The sequence below is a fragment of the Macrobrachium rosenbergii genome, chromosome 6, assembly GCF_040412425.1.
Source record: "Macrobrachium rosenbergii isolate ZJJX-2024 chromosome 6, ASM4041242v1, whole genome shotgun sequence".
Taxonomy (NCBI): Eukaryota; Metazoa; Arthropoda; class Malacostraca; order Decapoda; family Palaemonidae; genus Macrobrachium; species Macrobrachium rosenbergii.
The window spans coordinates 18,635,280-18,652,954 of record NC_089746.1 but is presented as its reverse complement, the minus strand read 5'-3'; the positions used below and the strand labels follow the sequence as shown (position 1 = coordinate 18,652,954).

At 40.4% G+C, this 17,675-nt stretch overlaps 1 protein-coding gene across 4 annotated transcripts in view; it reads left to right on the top strand.

Annotated features, from left to right (window-relative positions):
- Positions 1–1,985: 1,985 nt before the first annotated feature.
- The window catches only part of LOC136839258 (gametogenetin-binding protein 2), a 62,965-nt gene continuing 47,275 nt past the window's right edge, over positions 1,986–17,675 (top strand). For 2 of the 4 annotated variants that reach the window (XM_067105048.1, XM_067105047.1), the window contains exon 1: positions 1,986–2,123. In XM_067105048.1, coding sequence (XP_066961149.1) covers positions 2,091–2,123 — 33 coding nt within the window. In that variant the 5' untranslated portion in view covers positions 1,986–2,090. Of the gene's footprint in view, positions 2,124–9,673; positions 10,168–17,675 lie in introns of those variants that run through there. The other 2 variants (XM_067105046.1, XM_067105044.1) reach the window with 2 other exon arrangements.

Sequence of the window (17,675 nt, the reverse complement as noted above, 5' to 3'; positions counted from 1 at the left end):
TAAGCTAAAATGAAAGAGATGAGAAAGGAATTTCGATGAGCAGGCAAGGCATGAGGATATGATTAAATAAGGGTAAGCGGAAGCCGAGACAAAAAAAAAAGCAATAAGATAGCAAATAATGGTAAAAATAGTAAAAATATGGCAGGAGATTACAAAAGAATATTAATATTAGGATTGCGAAGCAGAAGCCAAGTTGATGAGTAATCATTCTAACAACAACAACAATAATAATAATAATAATAATAATAATAATAATAATAATAATAATAATAATAATAATACAGGAAGAAGCAGAAGCCTGGAGTATGGATGACTCTACAGGCATACAGAAAAATTAGGTCAGTCACAAAGCACTACATTAAAACTAACACACATTAAAGGGTCGTTGACAACTGAACAGTCTATATTTGAAATGGATTTGAACATCACAGCAAAATACTGAAAAAATGGTTGATGATAAGTAACTATTGAAAATGATTCGTGTAAACAGAGGACTAGATAAAATAAATAAGTAAGGGAGTTGCAGAAGAACTGTAATTAGCTTAGAAAAATTTGATCGAACATAATATCCGACAGAAGAACTGAATACTACAAGATCAGTATCAGTCAATCAGTAAGTCAATAAAAGATACAAGATAATTCAGCACATTTTCTAGAAAAAAGTTATTGTATGAAGATAAAATTTTCAAGGTAAGCAGAATCAGGAATTAAACAGTGATACAGGATAAGTCAGCAGCGGGCGAAGAAGGGGAAATTAGTATACATATGTTGACAGAGGATTGTAAAAAAAAAAAAAATGAGAACGGAAACAAATAAATATGAGCTGACGGATTTTCAGAAAAACATGTAAGCTGAGAGGAAGAATAAGCATAAAGAAAAAACCATGGCAAAAATCATGAGTTAAGGAAAGCGATAGGATGATATGAGCAGAGGAGAGAGGAGTAAGACTAGGTCTGAGGCAGTATATATTACATAAGAATTAAGCTTTAAGAAGTTGCAAGGACAACGATCCGCACACGTTCAAGGAAAACTCAGGCATTATTTTCCGGGGGAGAGACCCCGTCCTTGTCAGTTTTGATAATGCGACCACCCAAAGAAAAAAGTTCCATGAATTGCGACCGCTCAAAGAAAAAAGTTCTAGCAATTTCTATAACAAAATGTTGGTAGAGGAGAGAGGCCTTATTGCAATCCAGTTAACAAAACCATTCCAACCATGGATATAATGTCTGGTGTGTTCTCCGCCTATCTCACCTCTTTATCTCTGTCATGTTTTATCAGTACAGTTCCCTAAACTTTCATTTCCACAATGATGATTATTAGTTCTTCGTTTTAAAATAAACCGGTTTCTATAATTTTCACTCATTCGTGGCTTTCGCTGTTTGGTTTAACACGGAGGTAAACACCAGACTGATTCTTCATTGACCAACCAGATTAACACATTTCCAAAAATTCCGTCACTTGTAATAACAGAAGCACGCTATGACTAAGGTTGACTGGCGTAACAATGCGCCATCTGTTAAACGTTTCAACCTCTACTCGTTCACTCCTTCTACTTACTTTATTATTTTGAAGACGCTAAAGTGCACGTGATGATGCTTGGTGTACTAACATAGCTTTAGAGACGATATATTTCATTTCAATCTGCAAAGCGATCTTTTTAAGATACTGATGATACTGCAACTGGGTTTTGCAAATTCTTCAGACAAATTGCTTTCCATACAATTTACTTATGATTTGCGTTGGAATACCTGATTTTATATTGAATGATCAGCGTGTCGTGAAAATACAGGATCCGTTTTTTCCCGACAATTTTTCAAAACGTTCATTTAAGCGAACAAAAGGGAGAAGCAGGTGTCAGTGTTCGTGGTTCTCATTTACCTATAAGTACGTTCGAGAAAAATTCTTGTCATTCAGTTTGACCGCACAGACAGTGTTATGAATATTAAAAGGACTCCTTTTTTAATACTTGAAAATAGAATTTGGACGAATTGACCAATGTAGAATCTTTGAGTGGCATGCGAATGCGAAGTGACGATGGACCATGCAAACGTTCCTTCGGCTTCTTTCACTGTTGTACGGACTGACTAAATATGGACGATAAGAAAATAAGTCCGATATTAAAGGTAGGCTCGTGTAATCATAGTTTGTTGTGAAGGACCGTGAAGTGTTTACCTCTAATAACTATTTTTGCCATCCGAGACTTTGTATAGGATATTGCGCATGCTGAAGCTCTGCTTGTCTCGGGGATTGTGGGGTGTTGTGATATGGAAGAAGCCCGCCAATTTTGGTAGCAGCAAGATATATAACCATTAATTTGCATTAAAGCCAACGGTTAGCCAGCTTTATTATTAACCCTCGACCTCGGGTCACCGCGTAATAATTGGCGACGAAATGTAGTACGCGAAGGTTGAGGAAAATGGTATGGTAGTCGTGTTTTGATGGTTTGTTCATCTTGTGGATTGCCGAGTGGCCGCGTTGATGCCGGCCCTGACAAAAGGTCGTCTTGGAAACGTAACAAATGAATAGTTTGCAGTGGCTAATTTTTTTTTTAAGCATAGGAGGTGTATCGTCGTTTCATAGCCTGTTATGGTAGCATTATGCTTAAGCTGCTGTGTTTTTGCTTGTCCTTTTGATCTGGCATGTGGCCTACATTAGTTTATTCTGTGTTTGCATATGAGGGTTTTGTTACATTAACAGTGTCTTGATGCTTACAGATTTTTATATTATGGTACTGGCACGTATCTTGCAATATGTTTATTAAGTAATTCAGGAACCTGCAAAATGGTTTTGTTTATGTCGAAACTTCGACAAGAGAGACTATACTTTTCTGCAAGTTGTGGTACAGTTTTATGTATTTTTAAGTTTACGTAAAGTGAAAATGCGTATTATGCAGATGGATATTATGTTTTGTTGTGATTGTATTTAGTTGCGAAAAGAATTGTGTTTTGTTTTGTGTATTTAATTGTTGGTGCTTAACTACCAGAAATCGGTTGTTTGTCGAACATTTGGTGGTGGTCCAAGACGCCATGAAGGGAGCTTCGTCACAGGTCTGGTGACTGGTCCAGTGTTGTTGTATCTACCAGGGACTCGAGAAAAGGGAATGCAGCCATAGTTGCCGGTGCCTCCAAGACCACTTAAGTATTCCTTTTCATCTTTGAGTTCGTTAAGAGAGATTTCCAGTAGGAGATACGCATATCTAAATGGTAGGAGAATTTCTTGGAGGGTGATTTGGATGAGGGTTACAAAGTAAAGATTGTGCTCATGCCACTCTCATTCTGATTCAGGGTAGGAGTATTGAATGCGCCATTTGAAATAACTAAGTTTATATCATTTATGTCTTGGATTAATATACACAATGCAATGCAGTGTTTTAAGTGCAAAATGAAATATGAGTGAAGTAACCAGGGTGTCGTAGTATAAGACTTGGGCAATTATTAGGTTAGTACATTTCAAACCGTTTAGGCAAAATGATCACTTTACAAATTGAAGTGCTATACTTATTCCGAACGAGTCAGAATATATTGGTGCCATGACCAGGATCGCAATGATTGTTTGTTATAGCATTTTTCTGTATAGTTAGAGTTCATAAAATTTTAAGGATTGTTGTGGTGCTTGGCGATAAAGATGAAGACCTGACTGGCTGATGCTGGCGGCCATTTTAGAATTAGTCACATGATAGCCTAGCCTGAAATGGATGAGATACTTAAGTGAAATTTAATTTGAAATAAAACCCTCTGTTGCACATTGTATATATGTATGTGTAGTCAGGGCACATATATATATATATATATATATATATATATATATATATATATATATATATATATATATATATATATATATAATATAACCAGTAGTGATCTACCATTGATTGATTTGAAGAGGTGTGGCCAGCTTTTAAGTATATTTGCTAATGTGGTATATATTTTTGGAGATGGCAGTCTGTACACCTTTTTAGTATTAAGAACTTATATATTTGGTGTTGGTAAATTATAGGCTAAGATGTCAGACATAGACGAATGAAGGAATGGGGGGGGGGATTTTAAGTCTGTGATAACTAACTGGTCAAAAAAGGTTGAAACCACTATTGATGCAGTTGATATCGATAGTATTTACTCATTGAGAGACTCCTTTAAGGAATATTGGCAGGAAATCCAGGAATTGGATGGTGAAATATTGGATCTAACTGATCCTGGAGGACAACCTGACCAACAAGTTGAATATAACAGATAACCACTGAAATTCATTGACTAAACCCCCACCATGAATCTTCTAGCTGTAATGGGTGAACCTAGTGCACCAATATTGCATGTTAAATCTAGTGTAAAGTTAAACCAAATTAGACCTCAAACATTTCGATGGTGATATATTGGAATAGAATTAATTTTGGGCCTTCACTCCTCGTTCTGCACAGTTGGCAGATGCATCCCGTTACTGTTCCAGGAGCAGAACATGGCATGGCAATTCCCACGAGTGCAAAATTTGCGGATTCCGGGTGCTGAACCGTCACTCCCCATTGTGCATGGTTTTCAGATGCTTCCCGTTTCAGGAGCGGAACTTGACATGATAATACCCACAAGAAAGGTCATTCTACCAAAAGATGCAGGAAGTCTTCCCCATTTTCCTCGGACGATGAAATGAAAGTTAGACCTCTTCGCTTGGACGTTGATTCTCGGGAATGTTCAGCTTCATGAACCCAGTTTTCTTTCGATTAAAGCTGTGAGTTTTCTGGGAGACGTTCCCTATCTTACCATTCAGTATGATCTATCAAAAAGAGAAAACCTAGAGCTTCTCTGGATTCCCTTTCGCCACTTCATCAGAAATGGAAGACGTTGCTGTTGATCCCCAGGTGTGGAATCAAGTTTGTCATTTACTTCAGGATGTTCTTGGAGAATCTCTTGAGTTTTCCAGGACTTATTCAGAAAACAAGATTCTTAAATATCCAGAACCAGAACAAGAAGATAAAGAAGAAATGCAGACTCATACTTCTTAGAACAGGTGTCCTTTTCAACTACGGAAACGAAACATTAGTCTGCCTACTGATGACTAGGATGGTAAAGTCATCGATTAAAGAAATTGATTTGTTGATTGCTGGAGGTGAAGGTTTCCTAGCTGCCTCCCAATCTCAAAAATTGTTACCACCTCCATTCCCTAGACTGGCAGTATTATGTACCCACCTTCCTACCCAGGATAGTGAATGGAAGTTTGTCAAGGCTATCGAACAATGCTTCCTTAGATTTCTTGAGACAAATAGGTTCTACTTTCTCTAGATCTGAGGTGGTCAATCTGGAGCATAGATTGGAAAGAACTTTGAGAGCGGCCTTTTGGCTTGACACTGCCAAGGGGCCCTATTGAAACTGATTCAGAAGACTGTTTCTCGTGATTCCAGGACTGTAATTAAAGACCTCCTCCCTCCATCAGGTAAAGCCTTATAATGTATGACTAAAAATGTTGCAAATGTTTGGGCTAATGTATTGAAAAAATGCGATTCCCTCCTGTCAGTAGCTCAGAAGCTTATTTCTTCAGACAGTTGGTCCAGTCTCAGGAATAGCCCATTATCTGAAATGTCTGGGTATTTTTTCCAAGACTTAGTCGACCAGGCGATCTCAGACGGGAGGGAGGATGCTAAGTTCTTCATTCCCGCCTCATCTAGCGGATGATAGAGAAAGCAATCCTTTTCTTACAACAGAAGTAAACAGACCAGAACTGCAGTGCAAACTTTTCGTCAAAGCATTTGGTAGAATTCCCAGTCCAGGGGTGAACAGAGAAGATAACTTCAATACTGTTCCTCCACTCCCTCACGGTACAAAAAGCGAAGGCCGGGACCATCAAGGGTGTCACTAGATGAGGAAGGATGCCTCCCACATTTGCTAACCAGGGTGGCATTGGGGGCTGTCTGCGATAAAAGTGGAAAGAGTGGCAGAAAGCCGGGGCAGAAGAAAGGGCATGTTCTTCCCTTCCATCAGAGACCACTTTTGTCACCCTTTCCTCTGAAGTTCCCCTCCTACAGGAAAAACTCCCCAAGCAAAAGGCCCTACAGCAAGATATTCGGAATGTGTTGGACAAGGGGGCTGTCGAAATAAGTGAAGAAACAGTGGCCAGGGTTTTACAGCTGCCTTTTCCTGGTACAGAAAGCATCAGGGGGTTGGAGACCAGTAATAGATCTATCATCACTGAACGAGTTTCTCCAGCTCACCCTTTTCAAGATGGAAACACTGAAGTCTGTTCTGGCAGCAATCACGCAGGGAGACTTTAAGATCCCGCTCCTTAAACCAACTAGCTATTAAGATTCACTTATGGTCGGAACTAAAGGGTCTGATGTTAACTGCCAGATACATCCCAGGGAAGAACAACGTCGTGGCAGACGCTTTAAGCAGATTAGGACAGATAGTGGGGACGGAGTGGTCCTTGTTTCAGTCAGTAGCTAACAACTGACTCTTTAGCTTGTGGCCAGGCCCCACAATGGATCTGTACACAACTTTGAGGAACCACAAGTTACCCCAATACTGCTCTCCAGCTCCAGACAAAAAAAATGTATTCCCTCCTTTCAGCCAAATCAGGAGGGTGATAACAGGTTCTTCGTTTCTCAGGGTCTCCAGATGACATTGTTAGCCCCAGTGCGGCCTCAAGCGGAATGGTATGTGGATCTGCTACATCTTCTCGTAGACATTCCAAGACGTCTTTCCATAACACCAGATCTTATAAAACAAGAACACAGCAGAAGGATACGTCAGTCAGTAGAATCACTTCAACTTCACGGCTGGAGACTATCGAGCAGCTCCCCAGAAAGAAAGGCTTTTCTAGAAAGGTTGCGAAAGTCATTGCCAGCTCAATTAGAGACTCTTCCCTCAAGCTATACTAAGGAAAATGGTCAGTCTGTAAGAGACTGCAATGCGGCCTCTTTCAAGTGCACGTGTGTATGAGTTTCAGTCATCGAAGGGAACAAGACAAAAACAAGAGCATCCCGTTTTCTCTCTCTCAAGGAACGCAACTTCTACCACACAACATTTCCATCTGTTTCTCCCTAACCATTGTTGTCTCGATTTATGTACAATTCTCACTACTTGCATTGCCATGCAAGCATTCCAATCATGTACTCATAATGTTCTGCCGAATCTTCTGTATCAAACTGTATGTATGTTTCTGTTTGTGAAGATGCCAAATGTCTCGCCATTTCACATATATTATGCTACTGCATTGTATTCATTAATCTGTCTTGAATCTCATGCAATTGGCCATATGTGGAATTTCCTGGCCTTTCCATTGATATATATTTTATCATTGTATGTTTATTATGTCTCTCACAATCGCCATCTGTTTGTCTGCTGACAAAACAGATGTCCGAAACACCTCTGTTTGTCTGCTGACAAACACAGGTGTCCGAAACACCTCTGTTTTGCCCGTCTGTGTGTAGAAACTACTTTGCGGCTCGCACCAGCCAATAACATCTTTGAAGATTCTGTACATTCATTCAGTAGGGAACCACCAATAAACCAGACAACACCCAGCCAGTATGTCACTTCATACCAGCCTTACACTGGTGACCCCGCAGTGACCAGCAAAGGAGCCGATGGCATACGTCCAACCCAAGATGATGACCCACGCGCCAACGAACCCTTCGTCACCTCCCTGCTTCCAGCCATTCTCTAGTGCTCAGTAGATGTCCGACCCTCTGAGGTGACCCACCCCACCACAGGAACCCTGGACGCCGCCTCCAGGCAGCCTGCCACCGCCCCTGAACTCTTACAGGATGACCTGACCAACAAAGGAGGAATGTACCCTTCAACCCGCTACCGTCCTCCTCGAGTTCCTGCTGGCCGGCTCCGCCCTTCAGCCTCCTACCCACCCAAAGCCCAAGCCCTTCTTGCACATTCCAATTATCAGCAAGATGATTTCCGCATCGATGCCTTGCTTGGGGAGGGAGTATTATAAAAGACCGTGATGCGGTCTCTTTCGAGCGCACGTGTGTGTGCGTCAGCCATCGAAGGGAACAAGACAAAAACAAGAGCATCCCGTTTTCTCTCTCTCAAGGAACGCAACTTCTACCATACAACATTTCCGTCTGTTTTTCCCTAATCATTGTCGTCTCGATTTATGTACAATCACCACTACTTGCATTGCCATGCAAGCATTCTAATCATGTACTCATAATGTTCCACCGAATCTTCTGTATCAAACTGTATGTATGTTTCTGTTTGTGAAGACGCCAAATGTCTCGCCATTTCACATACATTATGCTACTGCATTGTATTCATTAATCAGTCTCGAATCTCATGCAATTGGATATATGTGGAATTTCCTGGCCTTTCCCTTGATATATGTTCTATCATTGTACGTTTATGTCTCTCACAATCGCCATCTGTTTGTCTGCTGACAAACACAGATGTCTGAAACATTACCTCTGTTTTGCCCTATCTGTGTGTAAAAACTACTTTGCGGCTCGCACCAGCCAATAACTTTGAAGATTCTGTACATTCATTCAGTAAGGAACCACCAATAAACCAGACCACACCCAGCCAGTATGTCACTCCATACCATCCTTACAAGTCTTCTTTGATTGGTGCAGTAAGAGGGATCTGATCCCCTCAAAACAACTAAGAATTGTAGCAGATTTCCTTCTCTTTCTGAGGAACGGGAAAAACTTCTCCGCCTCGGCTGGGAAGGTTATAGATTGGCCCTCTCCAAAGATAGCTAGATATATTGATTTGGCATTGTTTTGGGAGATCTTGGCTATGATCAAACACATCGAGGCAAGTTCTCTCAGAATTTCCCTGTGGGGGTTAGGGCCGTCAGTGCACCTCATGCGGTGCACTCTGGGTATTACTTAAGGTTCTTTGCAGCGTGCCTTTTGCCTGTAGCTGCAACCCCTTTCGTTCCTTTTGCTGTACCTCCGTTCATATTCTCTTTCTTCCATCTTACTTTCCACCCTTTCGTAACAATCGATTCATAGTGCAACTGCGAGGTTTTCCTCCTGTTACACCTTTCAAACCTTTTACTGTCAATTTCCGTTTCAGCGCTGAATGCCCTCATAGGTCCCAGTGCTTGGCCTTTGGCCTAAATTCCATACTCGACCAATCTACGAAATTTGAAACCTCTTGATTGGGGGATATAAGTTTTATTTTCCTTGACCAGGTCTCCCATGAACCCTTCAGAACTACTTTAGACAGGAACTTAACATTGAAAACAGAGTTTCTCTTAGCTTTAGCGTCTGCTAAAAGAGTTGGTGAGTTTCATGCACCTTCTTACAAAATGTAACCCACACCCGTGGATGGACGGAAATGGCATTCAGTGAATTTCAAAATATTAATTATCAGTCCCCAATTTGGATTACATTTTCCCCTGATTATCCTAGATTTACCCTACACACAACGTTACCCTAGAACCACCCTAAAGGACCCGTGATTACCCTAGGGTAGGGCAATTACCCTGAAAGTGCAAGCACTGAGCAGAATGGCAGTTTAATACAAATCACCTGACTGAGAAACGGTCGGTAACGAACGACCCTTTTCAACTTTGCGTTGATAAGTCCAATAACAGTCAAATATTTTGTTTTCTGAATTATAAACTATGCATCGTGAAATATCAAGCAGGAACCAAGAATTTATCATCTGGTGTTCACACAAATAAAATACGGTGCGTTGATAAGTTTTTCGACGACGATATGGAACTGACCACATCTTTACTGCGCATGCTCTGAACCGGTCTAGAAATGCATCCGATTGATAAAAGAGAAATAACATTAATGAAAAATTTCAAACATACTTAACAGTATGAGTAGACTTTTTGTATTTGTGTAAATTTTGAATAAGTATAAATTGAATGTATAAGACGAAAAATTGCGAAATGATATGCAAATTCCATTGATCTGTGACACTTGTTTTGAGCGAAGTCGCACACAGACTTTCCGAACACAGTTGCCATCAACTATACCAGTGCGAACGTAACCAAAAAGGTCTACAAAATCTGTTAAGAATTATAGTCCACAAATGAGATATCGCTTCTGAATGCTCCGTTTGGGCAAGTGTGTTACATAAAGCTTTCATCTAGGTTCGGTGTTAGTAAGGAAGCGGGCTAATAATGGCCAAATTGGTCGGTGTGTATGACGAGGAAGATGAGATCCAATTGGGAAGGAGACAACTGCCCCTGTCAGTTTACGACAACAAGATCGTAAGTAGTTGTGTCGTTGGCCTCATTGCAACAATCGTTATGCATTAATGCTATGATTTTCACAATAAATTACAAGGTCTTTATTTTTTTTATTTGTTCCCTCCTGTCAGGGCCCATGTTAGCCTAGGCCCATGCCTACTGGCTATTTGTGCACCCCGGTCACATCGGAGTCAAAACCTGCCCCAAACTAGGTTCGTCAAAGCTAATTTAGGCTAAATCACGTAAGCTTCTATTTTTGTCACGAGAAAACATTACGGAAGGTTTTTGGTCTATATTTTTATGGTATGCATAGCTTAGGTTATTCTTGTCATTCTAGCCTGTCGTTTGCACTGAGCGAAAGCTAGTAGGCCTATTATCAGATTTAGCCTAGGCCTATTTTAGGGTGGATTGTAATATTCTTACCTAGGTTTCTTTATATCTTAGCTTATCTTCAGGCTCGCCTAGGCTCTCCATACTAGGTTAGGTGGTGGTCACTTGAGAGTACAGTATACCTAACCCAGAATAGGTAGGCCTATAGCCTAGCTGCCAACTGAATTTGGTGTTAGTGGTGTAAGCATCCCCCTAAGAGTAATCTATCATAAGTATATCTCAATGGTTATGTGAAAACACGCCATGGTGGTCGATATGTTGGTTCGCAAGTCCGCTGTAGCCTAGTTGACAGTCTAAAGTCAGTTGCGTATACATTGCTTTAGGATGTATCCATATAATCCAAGTACCATTAGGCCTGTGAAAGTGGTGACATTGCATGGAAATGTTGTACTTTCAGTTGTACTCTTGAGATTAAAATGCAAGTCACTAGGCTGTGGTTGTGAAGTGTTTGTTTTTCTAAGCAGAAGCTGCTATTGAAAGGTATATTTGTTTCTTTTTTGTGTTAATCCCAAGTATGGTAATCCTAAGGAACATGGATATATTCTTTATTAATGATTTTTTTTTTTTTTAATCATAGAAAAGGTGTACATGATGCAGTACAGATGAGATAAGTTGACAATTTTACTTTAATAATTTTAGAAATTTACTGTTTTGTTGGTTTTTATGTTGAAAATCTCTGCAGGATGCCATGTTCAGTACTACCCTGTAAGGGAGTAACGTAAAAACATAGACGGTGAATTTCTCACATTTCAGTTAAAGTTATCTCACCTGTATTGCATCAAACACACCCTTTTCTGTATTTTTCAGTAAAAAAAAAAATTTGTTAATAAACAGTATCCCCGTGTAGAACTTCCACAGAATTACCCTTAGTAGCCTACGTAGAGAATGCATGTTTTGCTTGAGTTATGACATCCATTTTCTTATGCTGAGTTATGTATTACATAAGTGCATTGATTAATGATGGTGAGTCCATAAAACTGAGATAAAATGTTAGGATTTTCTTCCATAGTGATCATGACTAACTTGCTTTTAGGTTCCTTTTAGTTGATCCATTTTAATCCTAAATGGATAGATACCCTCAATAGAGGATCTAAAACAGGTTTTGGGTGGTGGACGGATCCCCTCTGAGGAGTATTAATGTTACGTACCATACGATTTGGCTGTATCGACCGGGAAAGTGTTTCCAATACTTCAGTGGCCCATAAATGAATTGTGGCAACTAAGAATTCAGCCCAGCTCAGTCATGGACGTCTCATGGAATTTAGTATTGTTCTTGCCTTGAAGGGGGAATGTCTTGCCCCTTTCTCTCCTATGGTGTCTTTTTATATATTTGCTGATAAATATACCCAGGGATTGCTGTTGGTTTTAGTTCTTTTATGATATGTCAGTTATAATTGTAATTTAGCAAATATTTTGCAACAAACATGCTCAGAATTTGCTACTGGTTTTATTTCTTATCTGTTTTGATATTGTGTGAGCTGTGATTATAATTTTACAAAATAAAATAAATTATTAGAAAAACACATGTAAAACTTGGTAAAATTTATGAGCATTTTGTGAAAGAGGCCCTTCACAGGGTTGTAATGGTCACTTTCAACTTCCCGTGGAAAGTAGGGAAAATTTTTAAAAAAATTTTCTTTCACATTGTGCATTTGCATATCTTCTGCTTTCCATTTGTGATATTCTCCTTAAGTTGACCAACCGTAAAGTTTGCCCTGTCTGGGAGGTTACATGATATATAATTAGCCTGTCCCTTAAGGGTTAAGTATAAACTCTAAGACTTGCAGTGTATCATTGCCAGGGATATTAAAGTTTAAGTTTACCATTTATCTTTGTTTACCCATTTTTTTGATAATCACTAGCGCCTCTGCTGGCTAAGATTATAACATATGTAATTTGAATTAGAAGGGAATAAAACAACATAGTGTCTTGGCCAGTGAAATAATTATCGGCCTTTTACTGAAGCATCCTTCTCAAACCACCGTCATGGTGACATCAGCACAACAGGTTATGGGCCCAGGACATTACAGGCTTTAATTTGACAGTGATGAATCAAAATACGAGGTTAGGGAGGTGAAATTCTTTGGTTATTCAAGATTACAAGAATTGCAGGAAGTAGTCAGTGTACCAGAGCTCCAAGCGCCATAGATAATGCCGATGTGCATACAGAGCTTGTTCAATTTTTGGATGATTGTAGCCTGTCTTTAATTATACGAGATGCCAAGGATGATGGTAGGAAAGCTATACCAGTTCTCAGAGATCATTATTTAGGGAGCAGTAAACCTAGGATTATTACCTTATATACGGAGTTGACATCCTTGAAGTCTGAGGAAGAAAGCGTGACTATGTTATGAGGGTTGAAACCGCAGCAAATTCTTTGAAGACTGCAGGTGAAACTATTAGTGATAGCTTACTAATAGCAATGGTTCTCAAAGCATTACCTCAAGTGTTTTAAATTGCTTTCAACTGTTATAACCCAGAAGGAGACTACAGTTTGTTTTTGTGAGTTTAAGAAGGCCCTTAGATGTTACGAAGAAATTGAAAGAAGCCTGCAAGTAGGCCTGTCTACAAGTGAAGACAATGTTATGAAAATTACCAGCAGTAGTAGGCCTTCCGGTAGTGGTAGGCCTAATGTATTTTCTTGTTTCTCATGTGGGAAGGTAGGTCACAAGAAGCCTGACTGACCCAGTAGACCTAAGCAAAAATGGTGTGATTATCACAAATCTCATTCTCATAATTCAGAAGGTTGTAGGGCAAATCCAAACCTAAATTTGATAAAAGTAACTTGCCAAATGATTACATAGCTATAGTTTCTACTTCATGCAGCAGCTCAGAATTCGTGGTAGCGCTCTTTTGTTTTGGGTGTAGGTATACTGCCCCGCCCACTTTCGGGGAATAGTAGGTACAATGTAGCCAAAGAGCTCAATTCGTTTCTGCTGGCTATTGACTTAACACTGCTTATTAGCAGCTCTTGATTCTTTTTTGCTGGATGGTCGGAGATCGTCTTTTGGTAAGTACTCTTTGCTTTTGTAGCGCAGCTATTTAGCTTAGCTAGAATTCTGGATATATTTTCAATTGTGACTTTCCTGATTGGACTTTAGATTTATTATATCTGACTCTAGTTTGTCTAGCATTAGGTATTGCAGCAAAGGCTGCAAAACTAGACACTTCTGCAAAATATGACTCTCATACCGATGTAGCTTTTGTAGGAAGCAAATTTGCTCTCCTGAGCTTAATTATGAAGAATGTAAAGACTGGGATAAGGGGAAGTGGAAGAATCTAGACGCACTTAGATAAATTACAGCATGACTGACTGAGGAAAGCTACAGCTAACTGAAGCTAAGGCTTCCACTAGTACAGTTCATTCTCCAGGAGTTGATATTGCTGTCCTGCCTATCCCTTCAATGCCTGTGACAGCTTTTTCTACCATTTCCAGTCTTCCAGCTTTTCCTGTCACTCCATTATCTAGCTCTCATTCTGCTGAACCCAATGCCATTGCCAGCTTAGAAGCATGGGTAGATAAAAAATTTAATTTACTTGTGAATACTGTTTCCCAGATTGGGAGTTCTGTGAAGATCCTGATGGACAAATTTAATAGTGTAGTGTCGAGTGTAGTGTCAGTGGAGGGGGCGGCTGTTTTTCCCACCGATGCTCCTAGACCAAGGTCCCTGTTAAACTCCCCTTGCTCACCTGGGAGGAAGCAAACTGGCAGTCCAAGGGTTGGTGAGGTTTGCCCGCGAGCAGTCATCGCTTCATCTGAGCCTGTTGCCTGCCAATCCCAGGCTGCAGAGGAATGCCATTGGGAAGGTGTCCAAGAGGACATACATCCCCTATCATCAAGTATTCAGACTCTCCCGCAACCAAGAAGCGCAGTGGTCGCTTTGCAAAAGTTTCTAGGCCGTTGAAAAGGCCGGGCGCTTCCTTGGAAACAGATTCGCTCCCGTCTTGTAAGGGAGCTGTGGAGAGGGAACATAGCCCTCTTCCTTCATTATTTTCGCGAGTCGCCAGCAAGAGATTCTCATACCCATTCAGTTGCGGAAGTTCGTTCCAACCCCAAAAGAGTGTTTGCCAGTCCAGTTCATCGGCACAGTGTGTCCGAGCGCCCAGTGCCTGATAGTGTTGTGTGTAAGCACCGGCTTGATCGTTCATTATCCGAGCTATCATCTCTTGAGTGCCCATTGTATGAGCGCACTTCGTCCGAGCGCCCATCGCATGAGCGTTTAGTGTCCACTTTTCCAGTTTGTGGGCGCCCAGTTTCCAATCGTTCCGAATTGGAAGATCCCGTGTATGATCGCTCTGTTTGAGTGGCAAATTGCCAAGTGCCCATCCTTTGGGCGCTAAGTGTCTGCTAAAGAGTGCAGCCGCCTTGAAAGATTCAGTGTCTGTTCGACAGCGAGTGGGCACCCAACATCCGTGCATCCAGTGTTTCCGTCAAAGTCCACCCAACTTCCAACATCTACGCAGCCCTGCAAGGAGAGATTCCAGTACCTGATTCTTCAGATGAACTTCCTTCAGTTTCTCAAGATCCTTCTTTGGCACCGTTTCAACTCTGGCTTGACCAATTTATGAGCCGTCTTCAAAAGCCAGCTCTGGCAGTGCAAGAAACCATGGACCACCCAGGATCACCTGCTTCCTCCGTCAAGGAACCAGTAGAAGAGCAACCTACATCAAACTCAAAAGTAACACTCATACTGTACAGGAGTGGCAAAGAGTTTTAGTTCACTGCACTGTAAAGGATCATCTTAAATTATCTGAAGTTGTTAATGGCATGGAAATTAACAATAAAAGCAGTTTTGATTGTGATATGTGCCAAGGGTAACATGTGTCAATTTAGGAATGGATGCAGACAGACATGCCACTAACCAGCTTGAATTGGTTCACTGTGATTTATCTGGTTCAATAGACCCTGTTGCTAGGGGAGGTTTCAAATAGACTATTTCTTTTGTTGATGATTTTGGGTTAATTGTTGTGTATTTATTGAAATGCAAAAATGATGCTGTAAATGTGGCAGAAATTTCTTGTTGAGATTTCTCCTTATGGTGTAGTAAAACGATTTAGGACTGACAACAGCAGGGAATTTACTTCAAAGGGATTTAGATAACTTCTCATTAAAAACTGCATAAAGCATGAATTTTCTGCGCTTTACTCGCCACATCAAAACGGCACAGTGGAGAGGTCATGGCATTCAGTTGTCTACATGGCTAGATGTTTGTTGTTGGAGGCAAAATTGCCAAGGAGTTTTTGGGCCTATGTGGTAAAGACATCCGCATACATTAGAAATAGGTCTTATAACTCAAGAACTCGTAAAACACCATATGAGATGATGACTAAACTAAGACCAAACTTAAACAGTATGCTTGTGTATCGGGACTATATTGCTTTCGAAGTAGAGTACTGTATTGAGACTTTAGCTACGTAGTAGAGAGAAATATTTTCGAAGTGAAAATATCATATTTCTTTAAGGCCTTCAGTAAGGGAACCAAAAGTTGACCCGCATTCTTATAAATCTTGTCCCTTGTCAAACAAAGCTCGACCGAAAACTGAGAGCAATACAAAATTAACAAGTTGTGAAGAACAAATCACAACCTGTTGAGCTTTAGAAAGCAATTGAGATTTGAAGGAAAACAGATGTTTAAATACAGGATATGAGAAGTCTCCACCCACAGTTTTCAAAGGAGGATTCCAGAAGATACGCCACTCCCTCCATCATAGGTCTACGTGACTTAGCCAATTACAGTACTGTAGATGACTTCAGGGCCAAGAATTGGAGGATGTTTTATGAAGAACTGTTACCCAATGAAAAGCAAGAAGTATGGAAGGCACACCTCCCAAAAGTCAAAATTGGAGCAGAAGAGGTGGTACCATAGAAATTTAGGACGTCCTGAAAAGGTGACGAACAGTTGACACCGAGAAGTCAGGGACTTAACAGAAACACAGAGAAAAAAAGCCGCAGAAGTTAGTAGAACAAGCAGAGCCAAGCTGCAAGCGGTGGAGAGAGGAAACATCCCAAAGTCAGACTGTGATGTGTGTGCGCGAAAGGTTATATAAACAGTTAACCCGATCGTTAAGTCTCTGCTCTTAACATTTTAGTTTAAAGTCTCATTAAATAGGTGGAATCCTGTAATAAGAATAATACAGTACAAGTAAAGAAAGAATGGGAATTAGTTTCACCATTTCCCACTTATACTTTAAATCAGGTGATACATATACTAATCAATCAGTGTTTCCACTTCAGATAGAAGGAGAGTCTAACAAAACGTGTTTTGGTACTGCTGTATGCTATGGATATGTTCATAATAAGAAAAAGCTGGATGCCCGCAGTGAGCAGGGGATATTTTTAGGTTATGACATGGAAAGCCCAGCTTACCTTGTGTACTGCCCAGAAGAAAATGTCAAAGATAAGATGTGTGAAATTTACGGAGAAATTCCCGGGGGAAAGAAAAGAATCAGAGTATATTTATTATGCGAGTGTCCACCGCATACTCCGAGTCTTAAAGTTCCAGATTCTCAAGAAGCTGAATGTGCTGTCACAGGAAGACAAAAGGAAGCATAACCTAGATGGAGTAAATGAGAAAAACGAGTTTGGTCAAGGATGCAAAAAAGGTTCTAACAGAAAATGTCCTGAAAGGGACAGGCACAAGCCAGAATATCTAAAGGATTATGACACAAGCAGATTTATCTAGTATGGCAAGATTGTCAATAGATTATTGTTATAGGGTTACAGATGTGCTTAGAACATATGACAAATCAATTTCATCTCCTGATGTGGCTCATGACAAATCAATTTCATCTGATGTGGCTCATTGGAGGGAGGCTATGAGGGAAGAAGTGAGAGCACTGGAAGAGAATGACACACGAGCTTAAGCCTCTACCTGAAGGTGGCTCTCCAGTGTGGGTAGATGGGTCTATATTGTCAAACTGGGCTTAGTAATGATGAAAAGTATAAGGCAAGATATGTGGCCAAAGGCTACTGTATTCACAAATTCAGGAGATAGATTATCAAGACACCTCTCCCACAACCTGGATTACCTCAGTAAGAATGTTAATGCAGTTTGCTATCCAGTACAATCTTTTGATACACCAAATAGATGTAAAGACTGCACACAGTATTTGAATGCAGACATCGATTGTTAGATTTT